The 23,042-nt window shown below is 31.0% G+C and overlaps 2 protein-coding genes across 3 annotated transcripts; one reads left to right on the top strand and one right to left on the bottom strand.

The window, feature by feature from the left end:
• Window positions 1–104: 104 nt before the first annotated feature.
• LOC107361852 (uncharacterized) lies at window positions 105–17,071 on the bottom strand. Of its 2 annotated transcripts, none has more exons than XM_089268827.1 (4): window positions 15,184–17,071; window positions 12,479–15,106; window positions 10,508–12,083; window positions 105–1,039 (listed from the first exon to the last, which is right to left on the bottom strand). In XM_089268827.1, the coding sequence occupies exons 3-4, from the start codon at window positions 12,011–12,013 to the stop codon at window positions 287–289; spliced, it is 2,259 nt and encodes a 752-aa protein (XP_089124953.1). In that variant the 5' UTR covers window positions 12,014–12,083; window positions 12,479–15,106; window positions 15,184–17,071; the 3' UTR covers window positions 105–286. The 2 variants fall into 2 exon arrangements, with proteins under 2 accessions (XP_089124953.1, XP_015784267.1); XM_015928781.3 differs by having other exon boundaries at window positions 13,546–15,106.
• Window positions 17,072–21,751: 4,680 nt separating this feature from the next.
• Window positions 21,752–23,042, top strand: mRpL16 (mitochondrial ribosomal protein L16). Its single transcript, XM_015928783.3, has 5 exons — window positions 21,752–21,906; window positions 21,979–22,077; window positions 22,158–22,321; window positions 22,399–22,527; window positions 22,626–23,042. The coding sequence occupies exons 1-5, from the start codon at window positions 21,852–21,854 to the stop codon at window positions 22,950–22,952; spliced, it is 774 nt and encodes a 257-aa protein (XP_015784269.1). The 5' UTR covers window positions 21,752–21,851; the 3' UTR covers window positions 22,953–23,042.

The following is a 23,042-nucleotide window of genomic DNA, read 5'->3' as shown; positions in this document are numbered from 1 at the left end:
ACATGAGACGAGCAATTAAGTTAATCAATTCATTTGGATCCATTGTTAACCATCCATCAACTAGTAAATAATAAGTGTATAAATAACTGTAACAATGAGGAAAATTTGAAAAGGAAAAAAATTGGTTTTAATTGTAATCTATTCATATTAGCAACAATTGTAATTGATGATTCGCCATGAGAATAAATAAATTTTTGTGAAAATTTCAATCAAAATAAACTGTAACCCAGCGAATGGTAAGTTTAAAATAACATATAATATAATATAAGAGTAAAAGGTAATACTCTTAGTAACCTGATTTAATTTTGTCCATTTGATTACTATTAATTGAATATTTGGCATTTAACTGGTCATTCTGTTTCTTTAACAAGTCAATCTCTCCTCTTAATTGGGTCACCAATTCCTTTAAATTTTCAATTGTATTCAAATGGTTAATTGACTCCATGCAAACCTCTTGAAGAAGCTGATCTTTTTCAGCCAACTGTCTATTTAACTCTTTAATAACATCTTGTTCACTGGGATAGACAGACTGAGATAATTGGTTCGGGTTTACAGTTAATTGTTGCTGTAAATGGTATGAAGGTAAAGGTGTTAAAGGTGGTGTGGGAGGAATAGATGAACATGAAAGAGGTAAAGATGATAATGAAGACGCTGATGAAGGACCCGAAGAGATGCGTTTACTTGATACTTCACTTGCACCCGAATCAATAACATCTGCATATTGTTGTTGGTGCTGTCCATTGGCTTCATTTTCCTGTCCATTTCCAGATCCATTTTTGGGTTCATTTTTTTTACTCTCGTCATAATTCAAAGAGACATTATTGCTTGCCGTCAATGATGAACTTTGAATCAACTTGGATGATCGATTTTTAGATGATGATGATGAAGAGGATCGTCTGAATGCTTTTAAAAAATTAGCTCTCAACCAACTTGTATTCCTATTAGCAACTGGTTGACCATTGACCGAGTCTTTTGAGGGTAATGAGATGTTCAGCTCTCTCATGGCGGCATATATTGCTTCCTCAGTCAACCGGACGGACTAAATTTAATGATGAGAAAGAAAAGAGAGAGAAAAAAATGTTAGAAATGGTGATCATTTGAAAGGGATGATAAAGACAAAGCAAAGGGAGAGACAAAAGGTTGTCAAGCAAGATTAACATATAAAAGTAACATGCAAGGTGAGTTCAAGATGATGGTGATAATAATAGTAATGATGATAGCACGTAGTAACTGTATTGCCGTTGATGCCTCGTTGACTATTGTAAAAGTGGGTGACTTTTATCACAGGTTTGTAAATTGTTGTCACGATAAATGAATCTTTTAATTGTGGCTTTCACTACAATTTGTTTTCAACCTCTTTTGAAAATTTCAATTTCTTCAACCTCAAGTTGATGTTCAAGTTTCATCAACAATCTGATCGACAACATCAAACAAAAGGTTAATTCAACAACATTGTTAACCTTTCATTTTTGCCTAATTTTTCAATAAATTGACCTCGTTAATTTGCTTTATAATCATTGACTGATTGATGGATTAAATAGATACATAAATGAATCAATTAATTGTAAACAATTTGTAAAGTCTTTCAATGAAACCATTAACAGTAATAACAAATGCAAACTTAAATTCAATTTATTTTATCCTTAGACTATCAGTTTCAATTATTTAACTCAACAATTGCTTTTAATCAGTTTTGATTGTAGTTTAATAACGCAATTTAAATGAGACAAAAAAAGGGTAAAAATGGATGAAAATGAAATCACTTTTTGACCATTTTTTTCAACCATTCAATGAAAAAGTCAATGAACCAATGCTTATTAAGGCCTACACATAAATATAAACCTTAATCATGATTAAGGTTTATCCTCAAGTTGATTGTAAAAGGCTAAACAGTTTTTCATTTAAATGGTAAGTAAAAAAAGAGTTCAATGATTAAAATAAATTGGTTAAATAAAACGTAAAAATTGTTGGACAAAAAGCACGAAAAGTTGAACAAAAAGTGTGCGAAAATCACTTTTCAAGTTTACAATGAAATTGAAAATGAAAATTACTGTTAATAATAGTCCTTCAATAAGCAACACATTAATGTATATATTTATATGTTGGTCAGTAGGTCTTGTCAAGATTGTCCTTAACTTGAGTTGTCAATCAGTTTGTTGGAGTGAAAAATAAATTGATTAAACAACGGAAATCTTGAAAGTAACAAATAATTGGCACAATTAAGTAGCAACATGACTCCATCAAGTCACAATTGTCAACAATTAATATTAATGAAACATTTCTCACGGAAATCATTCAAAGCCAATATTGCATCCAAACGTATGGATTGAAAATGTTCATTTTTTAATCAACTTTTCAATATCAATTTCAGATTAATATTAATATCACTGGAAACACGCACATCTGAATATTCATTAAAAGCAAAATATTAACTTTGAAATTACATTTGACAACATTTAATCAATCTGTTAAAGTTAATTACCTTTGCCATTAAAGAAGCAATTACAAGTATATTTTTAAATACACTTAAACCATCTAATTGTGACAATTTAATGAGCGATTAAACTCTAATCAAAGTCAAGTTCATGAAAAAAATGTCAAAAATAACTGTTCAATAGTTTCAATTGAAATCCTGTTTAAGAAACAAAAAAAAGACTAACAATTAAAACGCCCAATTGTCAACAAGATTTTAAGGTCAAATCATTGTTGACCAGTAAAAAGATGACCAAAATATTGAACAATCAGTTTCAAAGTAATCACTACAATTTAAATGTAATAATAGTTTTCAATCAAGATGATGGAGAGAAGAGATGAAAAGGTTGTTCCAGTGAGGGTTACCTGCAACACTTATCTTGATGGTCAAGCTGGTTGCCAACTTGAGCTTATTTTTGGCCTAAAACCTGATGGCACGCGATCAACGGACTTCTCTGTTAATATTTCAAGTTTACTTTTACCACACTTTTAGCAAAAAGTGTAACAGATTGAAAATAAAACCAGTTGTTTGAGGCTGAAAATCAGATGGACAAAAGCATATGTTTGCTGTTGCTCTTCATCTCTCTTCATCTTTTCACCTTTCACCTTTTCATTTGCAATTTTAAGCATCTTTTTACTTGCTTTGACCATAAAGAGCAAAGTAAGCAACTTTTTTTTCCTTTTAAACTTTAAAGTTAAATTGAGCTGCTCATAATTTGTGGCTTTACAGCCTACTCAAAGTTGATTGTAATCATCAACTGTATCATTAACAACATGATGTAGATGGACAGTTTGTTCAGATTTACTTTACTCTTTACCGTTGAAAAAGTGACATTAAATGTGTACCAAAAAAATGGGTTTCAATGAGCAAGAAGAAGAAAAAAGAAACCTGAAAATGTAATTCCAATGCTGGTGTTCATAAAGTTAACAATTGTTTGAATTGATAAACTTCAATTGTTGACTCAATGTGGGTTTAGTTTATTGTTGCTATTAAAGATAAATATTAATAATTATGATCAACTAGATAACCAGTAATTAGATTGAAACGGATATTTCAAGTGAAAATAATAAAGTGAATAAAAAAAGACTGATTGTAATAATAAAAATGATCAAGATGAGGATGGCAAATGATAATATCAATGATTAGCCAGCCTACTCTTTTATGTTCAAGACTTGCTTGTCTTTACAACATACAGTGAACAATCAATTGAAATGTTAAACAAAATTTGAGATATAATTAATATTATAACAATTGACAAATATACAGTTTTTCAATAAACAAGCAACAATCAACAAAATAATAAACAATCGGCTCTTTTTTTACAAAAACAAATTGTTTGCCTGGACAATGGTTTGCTATTTTATCAATTTCAAGAAATCATTCATTTCAATCAGATATCATTGATCGGCCAATCTCATCTTTTTTCAATCAAACTTTCAGGATGTAAAGGACTTGTTGACCATTCAATGAGAATAACAATTGGAAGGTTGATAATTCAATTGATAACCAGGGAATCAAGAGCAAAAATCTTAAACTGTTTGATTAATGTTCGTTAAAATTCATCTATTAGGGTGTCAAATATATTTTGCGGTTCACTATGAAAAAAAGATTTGATTGTGATCTTTTTTGGCTAAAACATTACTTAGCCTTAATTAATCAGTATAAAACAAAAAAAATCAAAATCGGACAAATATTCACAAAATTATTGCATTTTTACAGCTTTTTAAAGGGTACAAAAATCGGCCAAAATTTTTTTTTTCACCAACTTTTTTCATCAAATTTTCTAGCGACGCGTCACAAAATTTTTAACCTCAGATTCTCAATACTTGCGAACCTAACCTAAGTACCTGATCTCATCTCTATGGACCCCAATCCATCTTAATTTTTAGAAAATTCATTCAAAGAAGACTAGGTCTATTCAGGAACGGAGGTCAAAATCAATTTTGTCGATTTTTTCGCTATAAATTTTCGGACGCTCACAAAAACGACATCAATTATTCGATTTGGAAAATTGAAACGATGTTTTAATACTACGAGTCCATAATTTGATTTAATGAAATTTCAGTCAATTCTAAGCTAAACTTCATACCCAACCGCAAAACTTATTTGACACCCTAATATTTTGCATCTTCATCACTATTTTCACGATAACAAAAAAGTTAACATGAAACTTCAATTGCATTATTTGAAGAGTTGCACATTCTGGTAACATTTAATGGACCAAAAAAAAGTTCATTTTTTCAGGGTTAGAGCTTCTTTGAAAGCATCCATCATCATCAACATCATCATCATCATCTTTCATCTTTAGTTTTTACCATCAATTATGTGATTTTTGGTTCATCTAAACCTCTAAACCATCATGTATCAGCATCAATTGGAATGGGAATTAAACTTGTTTAACGGTTAATCGTAACGTTTAGTGTTGAACAAAATAAACATAATCATGAAACAGGTCAAAAAGGATTATCACTGAAAGAGTGATTAAACGATTAAAAGCAGATTAACACAATCATCATCACAAGAATCATGATTGATCCAAAGAACTGAAAATCTAACAAATTTTTCAAGTCACATTAAAGGTCAATGGAAGCAAAGACAATACTTTTGAATGTCGATTAACGGCAATTTAATGTTGGTCAGTAATTAATGAAATAATTTGCAAAAAGCTCACAACATTGACAATTGGAAAGGACAATTTAATAATCTTTGAGAAACTTTCTCATCATTAACAATTACATCGCCAATCAACATAATTGTCATCATTGAACAAGACTTTCCTCTCTTCAAGATGAACATTTATATTTAGAAATGTTCATATTTCATGTTTTCTGTAATTTAAAAATTGAGGTGATTGAACTTGTTATTAAATTGTTGAGTGTTAACCTTTTTGCTTCAACCATCAATTTAATAACAATGAGCAAATCACTTGAATTAAGAGCACATTAAATTAAATACAGTTACATAAAGCCCAGGATTTGGTTGAGCTATTAAAGTTGATGAAAACCCTGAGAAGATGAAAATCATGATGGATTAATCAAGGATTTCTAGTTTAATCAAAATCATGAAAATGGGACAAAAACAATGAACAATCAAAGATGAACATTTGAATAATCTCAATGAGACTTGAAAGATGATTCAAGGCAACAAATCAACTTTTCCAGTTTTCAAGAAAAAACATAAAAACTGTAAATTATTATTAACAAATTTGATTCAATTATTCAAGGGAATCAAATTGATTCTGTTGGCAGCTTCAGGTAAACCTGAAAACTCATCTAATATTTGATCAAAAAATAAACACATCCGTTTCCACCTGATTGATTCATAAACATTTCATGATATAAACTTTTCCTTCTCAACAAAAGATGATAAAGATGATGATGAAAATGATGGACAACAATATCCGGTTCACCTTAACACAGTTTGCAAATCAAACTCTTTCATTACTAGTTTTTTTCATTGAAAAGTATCTCAATTTTACATTCAAACCTCACCCATTAAAAGGTTAAGAAGCAGGAAATTATTTTGCTTTTTCCATGAAAAAAAGGCTGAAAATCATACATTTCCAGTTAAACTTCACATTCAATCAACCATCAGACCAACAATGAAATAAATGCAGTTAATAGACCTTATAAAGCCATTTGTAAATCACCTCAAGGAGAGTCAATCAAGTTGAATTAGATTATGTCAAAAGTTAATTTTTTTACAAAAAGGAAGAAATTATTGAAATTGAAAAAAGATGAAAACAAAAATTGAAGCAAAATTGTAAAAACTGAAAATTCATTTATAAAATTTCAATGAAATTAAGTCTCAGCTTTAGTCTAACAATTGTTTTAAGGTAAATATTGAAACAGCAAGATGATACTCAAGGATGAGGAAGAGAAAGTTTTACATGAAAACTCGTTACATGATGATAGATGAGAGTAAAGCACAATTTTGTTGAGACTAGAGTTGAACAAAACACAGAAAATGTTAATCAGTAAATGCGCTATTAACTCATCTTAATTATCAATATTATTATAGCAAAGTGTAACACTTTTTTTTGGTGAACTTGCTGATTGACATGAAGATGTATTGGATGGTTAAAATGAAGTTAAAAGTTGGTTTAAAATGCAAAAGTAATCAGTTAAACTGATTGGATTAGATGAGACAAATTAATAAAGCGTTCATCGTTCAGGAAATGTTCATTTTTAACCCCTTTTCTTGATCATCTTTTCATAACCAATTGACTCTCTTTTCCTGTTCATCTTCACCTTTTCCTTTCTTAGTCTTGCTCTATTTAGTTATCTTTATACTCCATTTTTTGAGTTAACAATCAAACTACAGGTTTCAAGCGCTTGTTCATTGTTGCCACTTTTGTTGATCATTTTCATCATCATCATCATGATGTACTCAATGCACAATTAAATGGCCTTTACTTGCATTGAAAAGCAATACTTTGGCCTCAATTTTTTGCTCAACTTTTCTCAAGATGATAATGATCATGATGATGGTAATCATCTAAAGTTGATATTAAATGATTAGACAAAAAAATTAGGTAAAAACCAACAAAATTGAGCTTCTAAATGTACTGCTAACTGTATTATCAGTAATCAAATTGCAATTACAATTAGGCTTTCATCTTGTTCGCCTCTTAATATATTTATAACCGGAATCATGGGTTAAGATATAAAATTTTTGTTCCCATTGAAAGTCGATTGGTTTTTGGTCCATTCAATCGACTTCAACTTAAAAACTAATTGTCTTTGTAAATTGAGCATAAAGTGAATGAGAAAAATGATGAAAAAATGAAATATTTGTAACAATGAAATGTAATTCACTAATATAAGTGAAAGTTGTATTGCAATTGTTTGACAATTGCGTTTAAATGGGAAAAGATTCATATTGAAGTATCAAAGTTAACCGAGTTAACATTTGGTTTAAAGCTTTTGATCAAAATTGGTTTCATTTTTGATCGATTCAGTGAAAGTTGAAACAAAAAATTTAAAATTTATGAAAAAAAGTATCAACAATGAACAAAGTAATGTCAAAATGTGAAACAATTTGACTATAAATCAAAGTAAAAAATGGGTTCAATTTCTGGTTTGAGGTCAACCTTTGAGCACAAAATGTTGGAAGAAAAAAAGTTGACATTTTTGTACAAAACAAAGGACAATACAGTTTACCAAAAGATGTTACAAGGCACACGCTCGGAAGGTTAACATTTTGGCTGTTTGTTGACAAAAAAGGAACCACACAATTTGGTTAGATGAAAGAATTGTTTGTCAAAAGTGAAAATTGATTGCAACAATCATCAATCTCACATTCATTTGTGAATGATTTATTTTCCTATTACAGCCGCTTTCAGCTCATATTGCACTTGCACATTTGCCTAAACCGGGCAATGACTTGGAAGCAGAAGCAACAAAAACGGTTCCTTGGGTTATAACCCAAGAAGAAGATAATTTTTGGCAAAGTTTGCCTTTGACAAAGAAAGGTAAAGAGAGACAAGACAAAAGGGAAAGAAGACATCTCAAGATGAGCAAGATTAGGATGAAAATGAGGATCAAGAGGCCTTAAAGTAGGTGCAATAGGGTAACGATGTTTACGAGTAACGCCAAAAGTAACAAGACTTTGACTTCGAATGTTATATTTCAAGAAATGTTATTATATCCTGATGTGTTCATCATCTTCTCATCTTTATTTCCCTTTTTTCCTCTCTTCTCTTCATCAACTTTCTTCTTCCCTTTCAATGGTTGCAAGTAAACTTTGAAAAAATATCCGGTTAAAGGAAGCTTGTAAATAGATGTTCATAGTTTATGCTGAAGACCAAATGCTGGACTAAAGTGGCCTTTGGTTTCGGGTTAACAAAGTTTAAACCAGTTTCTATCGTGTATCAAGTCTCATCTTTACATCATACCCTGTAGCCTTTGATACAGCTGATGTATAAGATGATGAGGAAGAGTAAAATCTTTACTCTTTTTTTTCTGGTTTACTCCTTCAAACATACAAATCACAATTGTTGAAACCATTTTTCTTGGTTGAATAACAAGTAAAACAAATAGTTAAATACTCATAGAGTTACCATACAGAGATGATCATTAATTTAACATTTACAACTTACAAATGGATCCAAGAAACTGTTTAAAACCAAAAATAAATGAACAGGAAGAAAATGTTGAAGACGAGAGTTTCCCTCAAAACTATTACAGTTTTGGCCTTTTCTCGTCTTCATCATTTGGGTTTCCTTTAAAAAACCATTATTCAAGAACGAAAATGATTCCAAAAAATTAAGTTGATCAATTTTAAAGTCATAATCATCATCAACTGATCAAGATTAAAATTATATTATTCTGCATCAGGTTTAAAGTGATATGAAGGCTTAAGATGAAGGATAAAGGAAAGACTGGAAAGATGGGCAAAAATTTTGAGTTTACAACTTAAACTGGACCTGGAAAAGGTCAAAGTCAGGGTAATTTTGGGTCTGGTAAAACAGTGATTACAATTGGCATTATTATTGTTATTGTTATTTGTTACTGTAATCAATTTTTGGGTAATCAATTGGATAAGGTTGAGACTGAAAGAAAAAACAAGGATCAAACTTTTGGGTAAAACTGTGTTTTTCAAAGGTTTTTTGTTCAACCTTTAACCTTCCACACTTTTACTGGTTCCAGTGCAAATGAGTTGGCCTTAAGGGTCAGCACAAACTGCCTACGCCTTGAACAAGTCAGTCTTGGTGCATTAATGTATTGATGTTGTTTGACTTTTGTTTTTGTATAAATGGTCATCAATTGGTAACCATTGACCATAACCAGGAATATAAACAAAAGTAAAATATTTTTCAAGACAAAAGACTGGTTTTTACATCGATATTGATGGGAAAGGATTGAACAGTTAGGTAATGGTTGTGATCATTGACAAGGTAGTCAAGTGAATATTTCAATTTAAATTGATTGCTTCTCATTGTTGATGAAATTGGACCAAGGATCAATTTGAAAGGTACAATTTCACTTGACTTTTGGCTGATGATAACACAAATGCTTTTTTCACCATGCAATTCAATAACATTGTTTGGTTAATGATTATAATTAAAAGACGATTATGTCGACTGATTATATGAAAAAAAACATGAAAAATTAAACAGACAAGTTTAAAAGCAGCAAACTATCAACCTTGGACATTGAAAGTGTTTTTGGTTTTGCAAAATGGATTCACTTTTTTTCCTGTTGAAACCTTTCAAAAGTCAACCCCAAATGGTTTCTGTTTACATGAACATTGAAATGAAAACAAACATTTTGTTTTGTAAAGACAACTTATTGAGGCAAAAATTTGCTCAGGGCTGGAAACAACATCAACAGATATCATGTTAATTATGATCAACTGTTGAACCAAGAGGTTCAAAAAGATTATGTATTGAAAAAAAATATGATATTAAACATGAAAAATTTGTAATTAAGATCAGATTGAGAGAAGAAGATGAGAAAGAGAAGGAGATTGAGAGAAGATAAAATGATGATAATCAGGATGGCGAAGAGGAATAAGAAAGGGCGTATTGTTGTTATCGCCATTGGATAACATGGCCTTTTCTTGTGAGTGAAACTGTGAGATGATATTTGTTCAGTCCACACCCAAAGGTAAACTTTTACTTTTCATTTTTTGATGATATTTTGAATATAAATCAAGTTTGAACAAATGGTTACTTCAATGTTCAATTAGCATACAAAAGTATGAATAACAACAAAAAGAAAAACAATTTTGTCCGTTAAACATCAATTTCAACTTTCAACTTGAATTCATCACAATTAACATTATTATCTGTTCTGGTCACTGCCAATATATGAGTTTGCAGGTTTTTCAAGAAGTGGAAAAAGGTGAAAATAAAAAGGTGCAAAAGGTTGTTTCAGTTGTTGAGCTTTTGTTAGTTTGTTTAAACCCAAAGGCAAACTTGATTGAAAGGTAAAAGTAAAAAAAAAAAAGGAATAAAGCGGTTAAGATTTAACAAGGTAAAGGTTATTGTGTTTTTAAGACGGTAACTCGGCGAGGTAAAAATGGACTAACCTCATGACCGGAAGATGGTTCCTCCCAAAGTGTTTCCAAGGTTGATTGTTGACCTGTTGATGAAATAACGTTGCTATTGACTGAACCAGGATTAACTCGGCCATGTTTGGGTTGCTGTTGTTGCTGTTGATTATTTTGGTAATGGACAGTATTGGTTGAGCCTTGATTACTGTGACAACCAAGAAGATAACAACAATGGCAGACATTTTCATTGGCACCAGTGGAAGTTGTTGAAGTAACAGTTGCATGGGATATTTGATTGCTGTTACAACTGTCAACATGATGGTTGTGATGGTGAAGATGAGGGGCAGACATTTCATTTACCATTGAAGAGGACGATGAGACTGATACTGAGACATTTGAGACATTTGAAGATGGCGAGGAGGAAGAGGAGGAAGATGGCGATGATGATAAAGATGATAATGTTGATGGTGGCGATACCGAGGATGAGGATGAGATTGAAGAAGAAGCTGAGGATAATTTAGAGGGAGGAAAGGTTGGCCCGTTAAATATCAATTTGGATGTTGGTGGACAATCGGATACAGGACTTGGTGTCAAGCTATTGGTTCCATTGAATTCAGGGCAACTTGATTTTCTCAATCGGCGCCCCAATTTGGTTGGTAAAGTGAAATATTTTTTACTATTTGGTCTTTTGGTCAATTCTTTAGCTGTTAATCGAAGAGATTCATTACTTGTTGAATCGTAGGCTGAATCTTCATCACCATAAAAATTGGGTGTTGATGGATCCTCAAAAAGAGAGGTTATACTGTTTCTCCTAATTGTTTTGAGATCATCAAAACTGTCCAATCCATAATAAATCCTTTGAGGCTCTGGTCTGGGTAAGGTCAAGTGTAAAGATTGCTGGTCTAGCTGAGATTGAAATGGTTCAATTTGAGATTGATTGTTCATGTTGTTAGGTATCCCAATGGATGTATTATTATTGCACACATTTAAACCATTGGGTGACACAGGTAAATTGAACTGATTACCATTAGGACTTGGTAATACAGATGAGGCCGGTGTATAATTTTTCAAATTCAATGTTAATGAAGGATTCATCATTTGAGGTGCATTTTGTTGTTGTTGCTGGTGATTGTAATCTTGAAAATCTTGCTGATGTTTAGTTAACAGTTGTTGATGATGAGAATGATTTTTGTTAATTAAACTGTAAGCTAAACTGTTGGTAGAGTTTGAGGTTTCATTAAAAATTGCCTGTTGTTGTTGTTGCTGCTGTTGCTGTTGTTGAGAGTTGCTGTAAGGATTGTTAAACATTGTTTTGATTGATTGATGTTGATATCTCGGATTAACTGAATGATGATAATTAGAACCAATTGTTTCTCCTTGAGTTAACATGGATGTATCACTTGTTATCGTAGATGATGATGAATTTGACGACGAAGATGAAGAGGAAGACGGAAAAGACGAGTGAATCGATGAATGGTAAAAAGAACCAGATCCTTCAACACCAACACCACCACCACGAGGTAATGTACAATAGACAGACATTGTACTTGATTGAAAATCAATATCCAATGATTAATAACAAAAGATCACTGATTAGAAAACAATTAATTACCTAAAGAGAGGTAAAAAAACAATAAGAAAGACGTTAAGTCAAGTTATACACAACAAAGTAAAAGATTTCAAGCTTTTTACAAGTTAGAGCTAATGCGAGATTAGCAACAGTTCAGATGAATCTAAACCAAGTTACTGAAACTTGCTTTTCTTTTCTTTCTCCTTCGACTTTTCTTCTCTGTCTCACTTTTTCTCCCTCTCTTCTTCTTTCTACTTTTCTTTCTATCTTCACCTGCTCTTTCTTCTTGTCTCTTTCTTTTTTATCTCAAGTATACTGAATCTTGAAAGCATGAAACTTTCAATCATTCAAACAAAAAGTAAGCAAAAAAGCTAATTGCTTGTATTGTAACAATTTTACTGCCGTTTAACTGAATTTCGGTTTCTCATTTAATTTACCTCTGAATTGTGATCATATTTCAATTAATTAATACAATCAACTAACTTTTTTCTCTTTTGCTGTTGTCCTAAACAAACCTAAAAAATGAGTCTTATTTTTGGGTGAACAAAAAACGGTTCAACTTTATTTCTGGTAAAATCGGGTTTTTGTGTTGAAAATGTTGAAAATTGTAACTTATTCAATTGGCTGTTAACAATTCTGTGATGACAGAGTAGAAATGCAACTTCACTGATAATAATATGATGATGTTATAATGATGAGCATTAAATGAACTAATTACTGTTAATAACAAAGCCTTAAATATACACAACCAATGATAACAAAAAATATCTTGTCGACTCATTGGTGACACTATCATTTTAGATCGTCTGATTCTTTGTTTATGCAAAAGAAAACCATCGTTGTTTCATCTTCTGTCACATTAGATATCTTTTTTGTTACCAGTTTGATTGTGGGTTATATTTAGATTTATATTAAATTGTAATTCAACCAGCAAAAGTTGGGTACTTCAATAACATTAATATCCAGTCAAATGTAACCATGAGGAGGAAAAGTAAACAAACCAGGGAATAATTAGCTCTCAACAATCAATGTGAGATCAATTTTTAATTAGAAACTGTGTAAAAACTGTTGTTTGTTAATTGATTAACTTCTCAGCACATAACATTGGTAAACTGAATATTCAACACAAATCAACTTGTTAACTGATGTAGACTCGTTTATTCCAGCTCACAATTAGTAAAAATCAGCTGGTCTTTCATTTTTTTTGTTACCACAATTCATTGAACAGTGAGAAAAAAGCACATTTTCACTGACAAATCAGAGAATGAGGATGAATATTTACATTAATTACAAATTGACTGGAAAACAAATGAAGGTTGAAATTAGACAAGTTAATGATCACAATTGATTTAATACAGAGAAACAAATCAAATCAAAAGTCCAAACCCAATTAAGGTTTATCCTTGCGTGAACAAATTAGGTAAACCAGTGAGAAGATGGAAATAGCCGAATCCAGGCAAAGAAGAACTAGAAAAAGGAAAATAAGATGAACAGCAATAATTACATGAAGATAATGATGATTAAGCAAAAACCCTATTTATTAGGTTATTTGGCGATGATAAAGTTGATTAAGATGATTATGGATAACACACAAAATTAAAATAAATCAGATACCAAACCATTTGGGTAAAGAAAACCGTTGTAAGAACAAGAAACCGATTTAATGTATCGCTCGTTGGGTAAGAGGTTAAAACAATAAAGGAGGGAAAAACAAAAACCTAAAAGCAACTAATCAACTGCTGGTTGTCATGGGAATCAAAATTGTCACACGAAATGTTAACATTACCAAATCATTATCATTATTAAATTTATTTATTGACCTTAAGGGTCTTTTGGGTCCCAGGCAATACCCAGAAAAAAAGGTAACCATTTCGTGTGTAACAATACATTACATTTTTACAAAGTAAAAAACAGATTATGTCTAATGCAAAATTTCAATGTCAATGTAAATTATGTATCAAGCCAACAACCCAAACCTTTGAACTTAAGCCTCAAATGTAATCATTCACTTTGAATTATCATAAAACAATAATATTGAGGATAAAAAATGATTATTGTGGGCATCATCATAATCATCATTATCATCATCAACATGATTACAAGTGATGTGGGCACGCAATTTAATATGCAAGTAACATTTAATTGTTTCCTTGTTATTACCAACCTTAATCTAACCTCTTACGGTGAGCAACATTGTAATGTATGTAAGTTGATTGAACACTTGAAATTGGTCAAGATTGATATGTTTTGATTTTCTTTTTAATTAAGGATAATCTGATGGTAATGGTAATCGATTTAACTGTTTTCATCAAGCAAAATGATCAATCCTTGAATCCTTAGAATAATTGAAAGATGAGAAACCTTTTCAAAAGTGACTAACTGGTAATGGACTTTACATTGGGAAAGTGTGGCTCATTTGTTTCTTTAATTTTATCACCTTTTCTCAATTTTTTTGTTACGTTAATTGAATCAAAACGGTAATGTATACAGTTTCAACTGCTATTATTTAACAGGTTTCACCTTTCATCATTTAATCTGATGAAAGGATTAATCCGTTATAATCAACCGGAAGCCAATAGTAATAAATCAAATGGGTTGAAATATATATATTTATAGTTGATTACAGTTGATCACTTTGTGAGGAGACACAAATAGTGGGCAGAAAACATGTTGGACAAGATTCAAAGTAACCAGGCATTTGGTATGATAATGGCTGCAATGATAATTATAATCAGCATCATGATATTGAATTAATAAAGGTAAAAGGTAGCTTCCCCGGAAATTGTGATTTTTACCAGAAAAAAAAACACGACAAAATGACAATGAAAAAAAGTCCAACCCGAACCAGGATAAGACTACCTTTTTAGCCAATTTTTAATGCACATTTTGTCAATTGTTTGCTGATGATAATGAAGATGATAATATTGTCTTCTTTCAGGCATTATTTCCATATCTTTTCTTTATGTATAATTGACTCTTTATGTTTCTACCTTTTGCTTTTTCCATCGTTTCTCCTTTGACCTGTCATCATTGAGGAAGATGAAATTTCCCATGAGAGAGATGAACTGAAAGAGGAAGATGACGATGAAAAAAAATATGACGGATTAGCTGAAGATGCAAAAAACAAGGGAAAAAGTCTTACCAAGCGAATCTTTAACTTTTTTTAGGATTTATCAGTAAACCAGAAACATTTTATCTTTATTTTATTGCCTACTTCATCTTCATCTTTCTCATAACCATCATCAGCTAACAGAAGCATCATCCTCATCACCACCACCACCATCTTTGACTTCTGGTATATGATTTAGACGAGCCTAATGCCAAATTAGTTCAAAAGTTAGTTTCTCAAAATAGATGATCCTTGGCTTCATTCTTGTTTTCCAATCTTTATTATTATAGATTCACTCATCATCGTTAGATCATCTTTACTATGATTTAGCCAATCTTTTTGGACGGATTTGCTTTGATCTCATCAGATAATAAAAGCTCTTCATCACAATGATCAGCTTGCATCGATTCATTTAACATTTTAAATCATATTGTTTCCAATGTATAATCTTGAAAGTCTTTTGTATTCAATTCCGACTTGATGTTGATCCTGTTGAACTTGATTGTTGGCCTGAATTTGCATTTGCTGCCAGTGGTTTGAATAATCAATGGTCATATGATTTATGGTTTTAAAGGTTGGCCAATTAAGGTGTATTTAGGGTTGATTAAGAACGAAAGTTGAAATGATTTATAGGCATCAGTTAATCTTGTAAATGTTCAATGTTAATCAATTTTTCCCATCTTAATTCCTCCTTGGCCTTAATACATCAGCTTTAAATTTTAATAATTGTTCCCGACCAATTGTTAACACTGGCAATTATCCTCAAAAGTGTGATACAGTCATTTAAATGACCATTTAGACTTTTTTCACACAATCATCTGGATTCAATTTGAAAGATAACTTTTTTTAATCAAATTATTCAAGTAACACCTTTCAGCTGTTTCAAATAAACTGCTCAAAACAAAATGATTTATATAACCTGCTGTTAATAATGATATGAGCAAAAATAACAGCAAAAACAAGTAATAATCCATTTCAAAATGCTGATCTCCGTTTAATTGGATTGACATGCCAAAAAGAGAGGTAATCCATTTAGATGAATGAAATTGCGGTAAATGGAAATGATTAAAATTGTAAGTTAATCAGATCGATTAGTTGGTACTTTGATATTGTAACATGAAGGAGTTAATGTTGTGAAAGTGATGACCAATTATCAAATATTGGACAACGGGCAGTCAAATAGTTAGCTGTTGATTCGAGTAGAAAGTGTTTTGTGATTCAAAAAGTAATATCTTGATATTGGAAATTTCAGGTTTTTGGGTCTTGTTTTCACTTGAATCTCTGTGTTGCTGGTAAACACTTTTGATCCTGATGTTAAACACTTGTATATCATATGTACAGTTTAAACATGATCAAATTATCACAATTGACCTAAATAGTGTGTTTATTCACAATCTAGCAATTTGAATTGCACGATTTAGGGTTGTTTGTGTTGTACAAAAAAAACAATTTTGCCTTTGAATCCTTTCCTTGAGTCAAATTTTTGTTTGGATTTCAATCCAGCTTGATGAAAACACTGTAAATGTAATAGCAGCAAATCAAACAACATTATTATCCACAATTAAAGACGATCAACAATCAATTTTTGAAACATCAGGTTGATCATCATCAGGCTGATAATTTCCGTGATTAAGTTAATAATGAACAATTATCACGGTTAACAAATACAAAAGGCTGAGAAGTGAACTCCAAATTGTATTAAACAAAAGTAGCTTCTGTTGTTACATCTTATGGTAATAAATTGGCCATTAACATTAATATCCATACTATCTTTTGTTAAAGGTTAATACGTAATTGAACCGAACACACAATTTGCAATAATTGTCAATCAATGAATAAATTGATTTTTATCACTTTAATATACATATAATTGAATATTAAGATGATTAATAATGGCGTAAAAACAAAACGTCTGATTTGGGTTATGCAACCAAGGAAACAAGTGAGCGGGAAAGAGTTAACCAATAACAGGCAAGGGTTAAACCATGTGTTCAAGTTTTGAAAATCAGTTGAAATGTCTTTACTTTGTGAATAATTTATGCCCTAGTTAATTGTTTTTTGGACTCATTTTTGTAAATTAAATTTTGTAAAAAAATTACCAACTCAATTAGCGATTGTTTAACCTTTCAATGTTACATTTATTATCTTATTGGAACGGTCAGTCCATTATTGATCGTTATCCATCCAAGAGAGCGCAAAAAAAGGTTAACTTTGATACAAATCTAATATCATCACCAACATTATAAGTTTACTCATTTGGGTGAAAGTTTGAATCTGATAGCAATCACCATTTGGTCTCTCAACTTCATGGGAAAATAAATCACAGGATCAACTGTAACATTGTAATGAATGGAGCAAAATATTAGCTAAAAAGCAATCAAAAGGTAAGCTATTTTTCATATATTATAACCAATAATGATAATGATCAACCTAAACTTTAGATTGGTCTGATCTTTTCTCTGCTGTTTACTGATTGTTTCTTTCTTTTTTCATTTTTCTCCTTCTTTCTAGTCTGCTATACATGTAGCTGTATTGTTTGGTGGGAACAAGAATTGTTGGAGTTTACCTGTAAAAGAGATGGACCATCAATGAAAAGTGTGTAACCATTATTACGATTGCAAGTCAATTTGTTAAAGAAAAACCAAAAGCAAGAGTCTGTATGCTTTTGTTTTTAGTTATTCATCAACCATTCATACTTTCTCTTGACTCCTGCAATGTGGAAAAAACAATCAACTTAAATTGTTATCATTAAACACATACGTTACACTTATTGCTGTTTGTTTGGGCTTTGTTTACATTTCACTCAAATTCATGGAACCGATAAAACTGTACCCATTGGAACGTAAACTTGTCATTATTGAAATCAAAATTCAGCTCGCAATTGTTTCCAATCTTCATCATCCTCATCATGAATCAATTGATTGTTTTTCAAATTAATATCTAGCTCGTGGATATTCATTTTATTCAATTTAATAAGATGTGTACGATTTCCCCATTGCAATAGCTTTATTGCTCTCTTTATCGTTAATTTAATTGCATTAATTGTAATATTGGAGACGTATGAATGTCACTTCAATGACAAATTCATACCATATTCCTATTATTTATTTAATTTCTGGATTCACTATTTGACTAGCGTTCAATTTACTGTGTATAATAACTTGGTATCAATTTGAACTCTTGCGACTGCGGCTCATTGAACTTGGCTCATTATCATGATGCATGAAAATCTCTTGCTAGATTGGAGGGATTAAACTTGAATCTCTCGTAGTTGGTAATCTTTGAAAGTCTTAATCTCGACAATAATGCATTTTCAATTTATGTTTCCTTATAGATTCATCTTTGATGGTTTCAAGCAAAAATACTGTTCCAAGTTTGGATTTACTTTGGCACCAGATGAATATAAAATTATTGAATTTGGTAACAAGGTTATAAAACAATCAAAAGGACAGTCAATCGTAATTATAGTGAATTTAATCATCCAACTTCCCTCCAGATCTCTTTGCTGTTAGGCTAAAAAGGATAATTAAGTTGTATCAATAAATTACCTGAACAAGAGTAACAAGTGTTTACATTTTGGATAAAGAGGAGTGCTGATAAATGTCCAATTATTCAATAAAACAAGAAATTATAAAGTGTCACATTGGATCAAATTTTAAGCTGATATTGCGAGAACAGAGTTGACACACAATCACAAACTAGTAAACAAACCCTATTCCTGATTTAAATTTGGCTCATCTTGGTGAATAACCTCATTACAATGAACCCTAATTACATCTAAAAGCTGACAAATTGTTAAAAGTATTCTATGACTGAATTTCAAGAATCTGGTTCAATTGTTAAACTCAAAGCTGGATACACAGGAAACAAGTTGATCTGAAATTTGTGGCATATTTGTTGGCGAGCAGCTAGAACATTTGTGGTGTTTCTATTACCAGTGTTACCTGTTAATGGTACCTCAATGTCCATTCAGGTGAAATCAATCTTGTTTACACCTAAACTGAAGATCGAAACAAACCCAGTTTGATGTTGACAGCTTTGGCTACTTGTCTTGATTTAGACACTACCTAAAAAGAAATCAGTGCTTACAATAATATTGCTAATAATCAACCTTGGTGGAAAATTTATTACCATTTAATGATCAAGATATGATTTTCATGTTAACAATTTTACCTGTTTTCATCTTAAATTCCTGCTTATATAATCTGATGGCAAAAAGCTAATTTTTTGAGCTTGTAATCGTATTCATTCTCCAACAATCTGATGTTACCTTTACTTTCTAAATTTGGTAAAAATAGAGCCACTTTTTTGTTAATGGATCGGTAAACAAGGAATCATTATCAATGTATTTGACTGGTTTAACCTTAACACTGCCTACGCTTGATTTTAATTTACTTGCTGTTCTGTTGGCATACAAAATTCACTTTCTACCATCAAATCATCAATGAAACTTTTCCCTCAACTCAAGTCTATCATCATGATCAACATTTTTATCAACTTTATCGATTTAATTTTTTGCAAACTTATGCAACTCTTCAGTGTTGTTAACACAGGTTTACCTTTTTTTGGATATTTAATTGTTACAAAGTACCAAACAACTTTCAACCAGACTTAGTCTACAACGATAACCTTTAATGCATTTGGAAAGTTGAATGGTCTGTGCTTTTTTTGCCTATCTGACTGTTTATAGTCAATCCATGACTGATTTAATTTGCAACCAATACTTGAACATTTGATGGAGGAAAAAGAAGGATCTATTGGTAAACATTTTATCGCTGATTGTCAAATTGATTTACATTACAAATTGACAGCAACCAAATTCAATTAGAGTCAATTTGATCAAGAGTCAATTTATGTTAATTTAAAGATATTAAGATGCCTTCAATCAGTCCTACTACCAATCATGCAAACTATCCAGTAAACCTGTCTTAATGGAGGTTAACAGAATCCAATACATTAGCATTGAATTTAAAGTTGAAAGATAAAGAAACTGGTTTAAAGTATCAAATGGATTAAAGTTGCTGCATTGTCAACCAAATACTTGATGATTTGGACAAAATCACTTGTCAAATTTAAATTTATACGATGATAAGCCAATTGAACGATTGGTTATATTTAAATTACCAGCAAAATCAAGAGTGCAACTAGAGAGCAGTTTACATGTTTCAACAATGTAATGGTGTTGGACCCAAAATGGCAACAAACTTTGAACCAGTAACTGGAAAACCTTTTAACCCTGAATTGAAGCCATCAATTGTCCATGGAAACAGTTCAGTGATTGAATAAAAAGCAACTATTGTGATCATTAAAACAATTGTAATTGTTAATCAGAAATGTGGAGGAAAAAAAACAACAACAACAGATAACTTGATAAAATTTATACAACCGAGTGTATTGGAAACATTTAACTCTTACCAAGATGATGTTTAACCAGCTGAAGAAGAGAAGAGAATCAATTTTGAAAAAGACCAGAATTAAATTATCATCATTGTAATAACAATTGAATTCAAAGTTGAAAGCTAATCTAGTTCTTGTTATAATAGTTTGTTAAATCTACTCACCATTCAGTGATCACCCTGAGAAAAGCTTCAAACTTATGCTTACACTTTGAATTGATTTTCCACCATCTTGGCCATCATTTTACAAAGCTGTACCAACCAACACATCTTAATGTAACTCATCAAATTAAAATGGCTTAAATCAACAATTGAATTGGTGAATTGAACAATCAAGACAAAATATAATAGATGAAAACGGTCAATCCCTACAAACGAAGGCCTGAATTTGAACAATTTTGTTATCCTTTTTCCTCAATATATTTGATTACTTGCTTTTAAAGTGCTCATCATTGAATTGCTTTTGTTTTAAATGTTAAACAGTTTGGTAATTAATCTCAATTTAATTTTGTCATTTAATACAACCCATTTCAATGTTGGCCTGTGAATTGACGTTAAAATTAACTCATAAAACCATGAAAGTTAACTATTGTTTGCATCATGAGAAGGTTGATTTTCTGACAACAGTCAATCTTAATGAATGCATCTAATTTAGGTTTATGCTTTTAATCATTTCAACAATTGTATGTTGGTTAGGTTGAGTGAATCTGTTGGTATTATTGTGATTCTTGATTTACTTGAAGAAAGGTTAATGAACAGAAACTTGAAAAATCTTGTGAAACAAACAACACAAATTATGATAGAAATGATTTAATTAATCTGATTCTTTGTTTTTTTATTCTCTTTCACTTTTTTATAACTTTCTTCATCCCTGATACGATCTTATTTCAGATGCTTTATGGTAAATTCACATCAATTTTTCCTCTACTTTTTTAATTAACAATCTAACTTACAGCTTTACTATTTATTTGTCTCCTCTCAAATCATTTCCCTTCAGATTCCCTTCCTCATTCCATTCTTAGATTATCTGATTCCACTTAGATTCTTTTGTGTGAACAATAATTTTGATCATCTTTTAATTAATAGTTGAGCAATTAAATAAGTGATGCTGTTTTATTTTTCTTTTTACCGCTGTTTCTTTGCTAAAGGTGAATTCAATAGATGGCAGTGCATATAATTCACAATGTGAATTTCACATTTGTTTCTGTTTTGAATTGCTGTATATCTTTGCTTACTTTAATTGACTAATTTTTTTAATTTATTAAACTTTTGAATGGTTTTAGACTAAATTTTGATAGTCCAGTTATGGCATTATCAATTGTAAAAAGTGTTCCGGCCATATCGAACATATGCTTTCACAGTAAGTTGATTTAGTTTTGTTATTTTTCTCTCAACCATTCATTGTTATGATTTTTTGTTTATTTCTTATTAGGTCCAATAAATTGTATTTTTGTGCGAAATGCAACTGGATTAATCAACAGTTTCTACAGGGCTCCAAAAGAGAGAGTTAAAGTACCACCTTCGTTTGACCGTATGTATCTTCACCCGAAAATTTATCGACTGTATCTTTTTTTTGCAAATGAATTAATCCTAATGCACTTTTTTTTCTAGACGTTATTCTTCCCGATCCTGAGCATAGGAAATTACCAGCCTTAGAAAGTGTACCGCTACCTCCCAATGGAAGAGATGAAATGAAAACTGCACGTAGAATTTATGACGCAAAAGGACCTGAAACAATTCATAATCGACTTCTTCATGGCCAATATGGTTTAATGGTAAGAAGAAAATGAAACATTTAAAATGCAGTATTGAACTGAGTAATAATATTGAATACTCATTTTATAATTATTAGGCATTGTCTGGTGGTCATCTTTATCCTCCTCATATCAAAATCATCCGTGATTCGGTTAACCGACATGTGAAAGGAGATAGATTCGCTGTTTGGAGGATTGATCCACCTTGGAAAACTGTTACAAGAAAGGTTTGTTTGATTTAATCGAAATCTATCACCTGAAACCAACAGGATAAAATTGCATATAATTAATGATAAATTTTCAATTTGTTTCTTCTTAAAAACAGTCTCCTGGTAAAAAGCTTGGAGGTGGAAAGGGAAGTATCTTTTGTTACTCCACTCCAATAAGAACTGGTCGTATAATCTTCGAATTCGGTGGGAAATGTGAATTTGAAGATATTCTTAAAATGTTATTAGGAGTTGCGAAACGATTACCTCTCGATGCTTTACCCGTTTATGCTGAATTTTTCAATGAATTTCAGGCAGAATTGAAAGAAAGAGAACGCAATAATCTCAATCCACTAACTATTGAGCATGCCGTTAAAAATAATTTAGCTGATTGTCGAAAGTACATGACGGCATTTGAGTTATTTACAAATGGAAAATACAGATGAAACTTTCCTGTGAAAATTTAATCTTCTGTAATTATATTGTTTGAAAATAAAATCAATTTAGTCAATAAAAACTTATACATGAATATTAAA

Source organism: Tetranychus urticae, chromosome 1 (genome assembly GCF_039701765.1).
Source record: "Tetranychus urticae isolate SD_2017Ah chromosome 1, NJAU_TeUrti_SD_1.0, whole genome shotgun sequence".
Classification (NCBI taxonomy): Eukaryota; Metazoa; Arthropoda; class Arachnida; order Trombidiformes; family Tetranychidae; genus Tetranychus; species Tetranychus urticae.
The sequence above is the reverse complement of the archived record's forward strand: the minus strand, read 5'-3'. Positions and strand labels throughout refer to the sequence as shown.